The sequence below is a fragment of the Pinus tabuliformis genome, chromosome 2_1 (genome assembly GCF_031772625.1).
Source record: "Pinus tabuliformis cultivar Carrire ecotype Pingquan chromosome 2_1, CPIR1, whole genome shotgun sequence".
NCBI classification, from domain to species: Eukaryota; Viridiplantae; Streptophyta; class Pinopsida; order Pinales; family Pinaceae; genus Pinus; species Pinus tabuliformis.
The window spans coordinates 825,381,701-825,383,180 of record NC_142299.1 but is presented as its reverse complement, the minus strand read 5'-3'; the positions used below and the strand labels follow the sequence as shown (position 1 = coordinate 825,383,180).

At 34.0% G+C, this 1,480-nt stretch overlaps 1 protein-coding gene across 1 annotated transcript; it reads left to right on the top strand.

Moving 5' to 3' along the window:
• Window positions 1–230: 230 nt before the first annotated feature.
• Window positions 231–1,177, top strand: LOC149203193 (DNA polymerase delta catalytic subunit-like). Its single transcript, XM_089401793.1, has 4 exons — window positions 231–351; window positions 620–693; window positions 810–897; window positions 1,090–1,177. The coding sequence occupies exons 1-4, from the start codon at window positions 299–301 to the stop codon at window positions 1,175–1,177; spliced, it is 303 nt and encodes a 100-aa protein (XP_089257919.1). The 5' UTR covers window positions 231–298.
• The last annotated feature ends 303 nt before the right edge of the window (window positions 1,178–1,480 follow it).

Here is a 1,480-nt window from a genome sequence, read left to right as displayed (position 1 = left end):
TGGAGAATAAAATCCCTATTGATCCATAATATTATCTGGAGAATCAACTGAGCAAGGTGAAAGACCAAAGCATCATCACTTGCTGTTTATGCTCTTTTTGAAAATTTCACCTGTGTTTCAAATATATCTTGATAGATAGTAATTCTTTCTAGCTAAGTGTTTTTTCTTAGTGCCTGTTTTTGCTCTGTAGCCGCTGTTGAGAATATTTGAGCCCATTTTGAAGAATGCAAGCAAGGAGCTTCTTCATGGTAGTCACACATGAGCAGTTTCCATATCAACTCCTTCAAATAGTGGAATTATGAAATTTGTCAAGAAACAACTCAGTTGTATTGGTTGTAAAACACCTATCAGGTATTTAGTTAATACAAGTAGAGGGTGTCTTGCATGTGGTTTCCTTGCTTATAGTAGTGCACAATTGAGAGTAACTATTATTTCAGTTTGGCGCTTTAGAAAGCTACTAGGGTTCATCTTTGTGATGTGGAAAAATCTATGAGGTTTCATGATTCCATGCCTGCTCTCCTTGTAAGAAACTGTCTAGCTCTCTTATAATAAGAATGTCTGGTTAGGTTTCTTCATATTGAAATTCATGATGTTACCTAATTTCATGTTCCCATTGCAGCAAAGAAGATCAGACACTTTGTTCACATTGCAAAGGAAGAGAAGCAGAATTGTATCAGAAAACAGTTGCAAATGGTAAGCTGGTATTATAATACCATTACTCTTTATTTGGAGAATTTAAAGTAGGCCTTGTGTCTACTGTTATCACCTAGATTTTCTATTATATGACACTAATATTTGATCAATGTCAGTGAGGGAATTAGAAATGCTCTTTGGTAAACTATGGACACAATGTCAGCGGTGCCAAGGCTCTCTGCACCAAGATGTTCTTTGCACAAGGTTTTTGAATGCTATATTTCAACTATTACATAGTATTACATTTTCATAACATGATTTAAATTTACATTATGGATGTATTTTGTAACATTTGTGTGATCATGTATTTGTTTTTAATTAATAGGATGTTTTTTATTTTATTTTTACAATTACTATCTCTTTTATACTTACATTGATGTCCTATCATTATTTCAGTCGTTACTGCCCAATATTTTATCGCAGGAAGAAAGCTCAGAAAGACCTAACTGAAGCAGAGGTGCAACTAGAGCGCTGGCAGTTTTGAGGATGTTGCCTGTGTAACTTGTAATTTTTTGTATTATCGAATATTTTGCGTTGGCAGTTTTGAGGATGCTGCCTGTGTAGCTTGTAATTTTTTGTATTATCGAATATTTTTGTTTTCCTGAATTTTCTCTGGTGTATGTTTCTCTGATTTAATGGACCCGGGAATTTATTTGGTCCCTGAATCAGGATGAAATTTTTTGTATTATCGAATATTTTGCGCTGGCAGTTTTGAGGATATTACCTGTGTAGCTTGTAATTTTTTGTATTATTGAATATTTTTGTTCTCCTGAATTTTCTCTGGTGT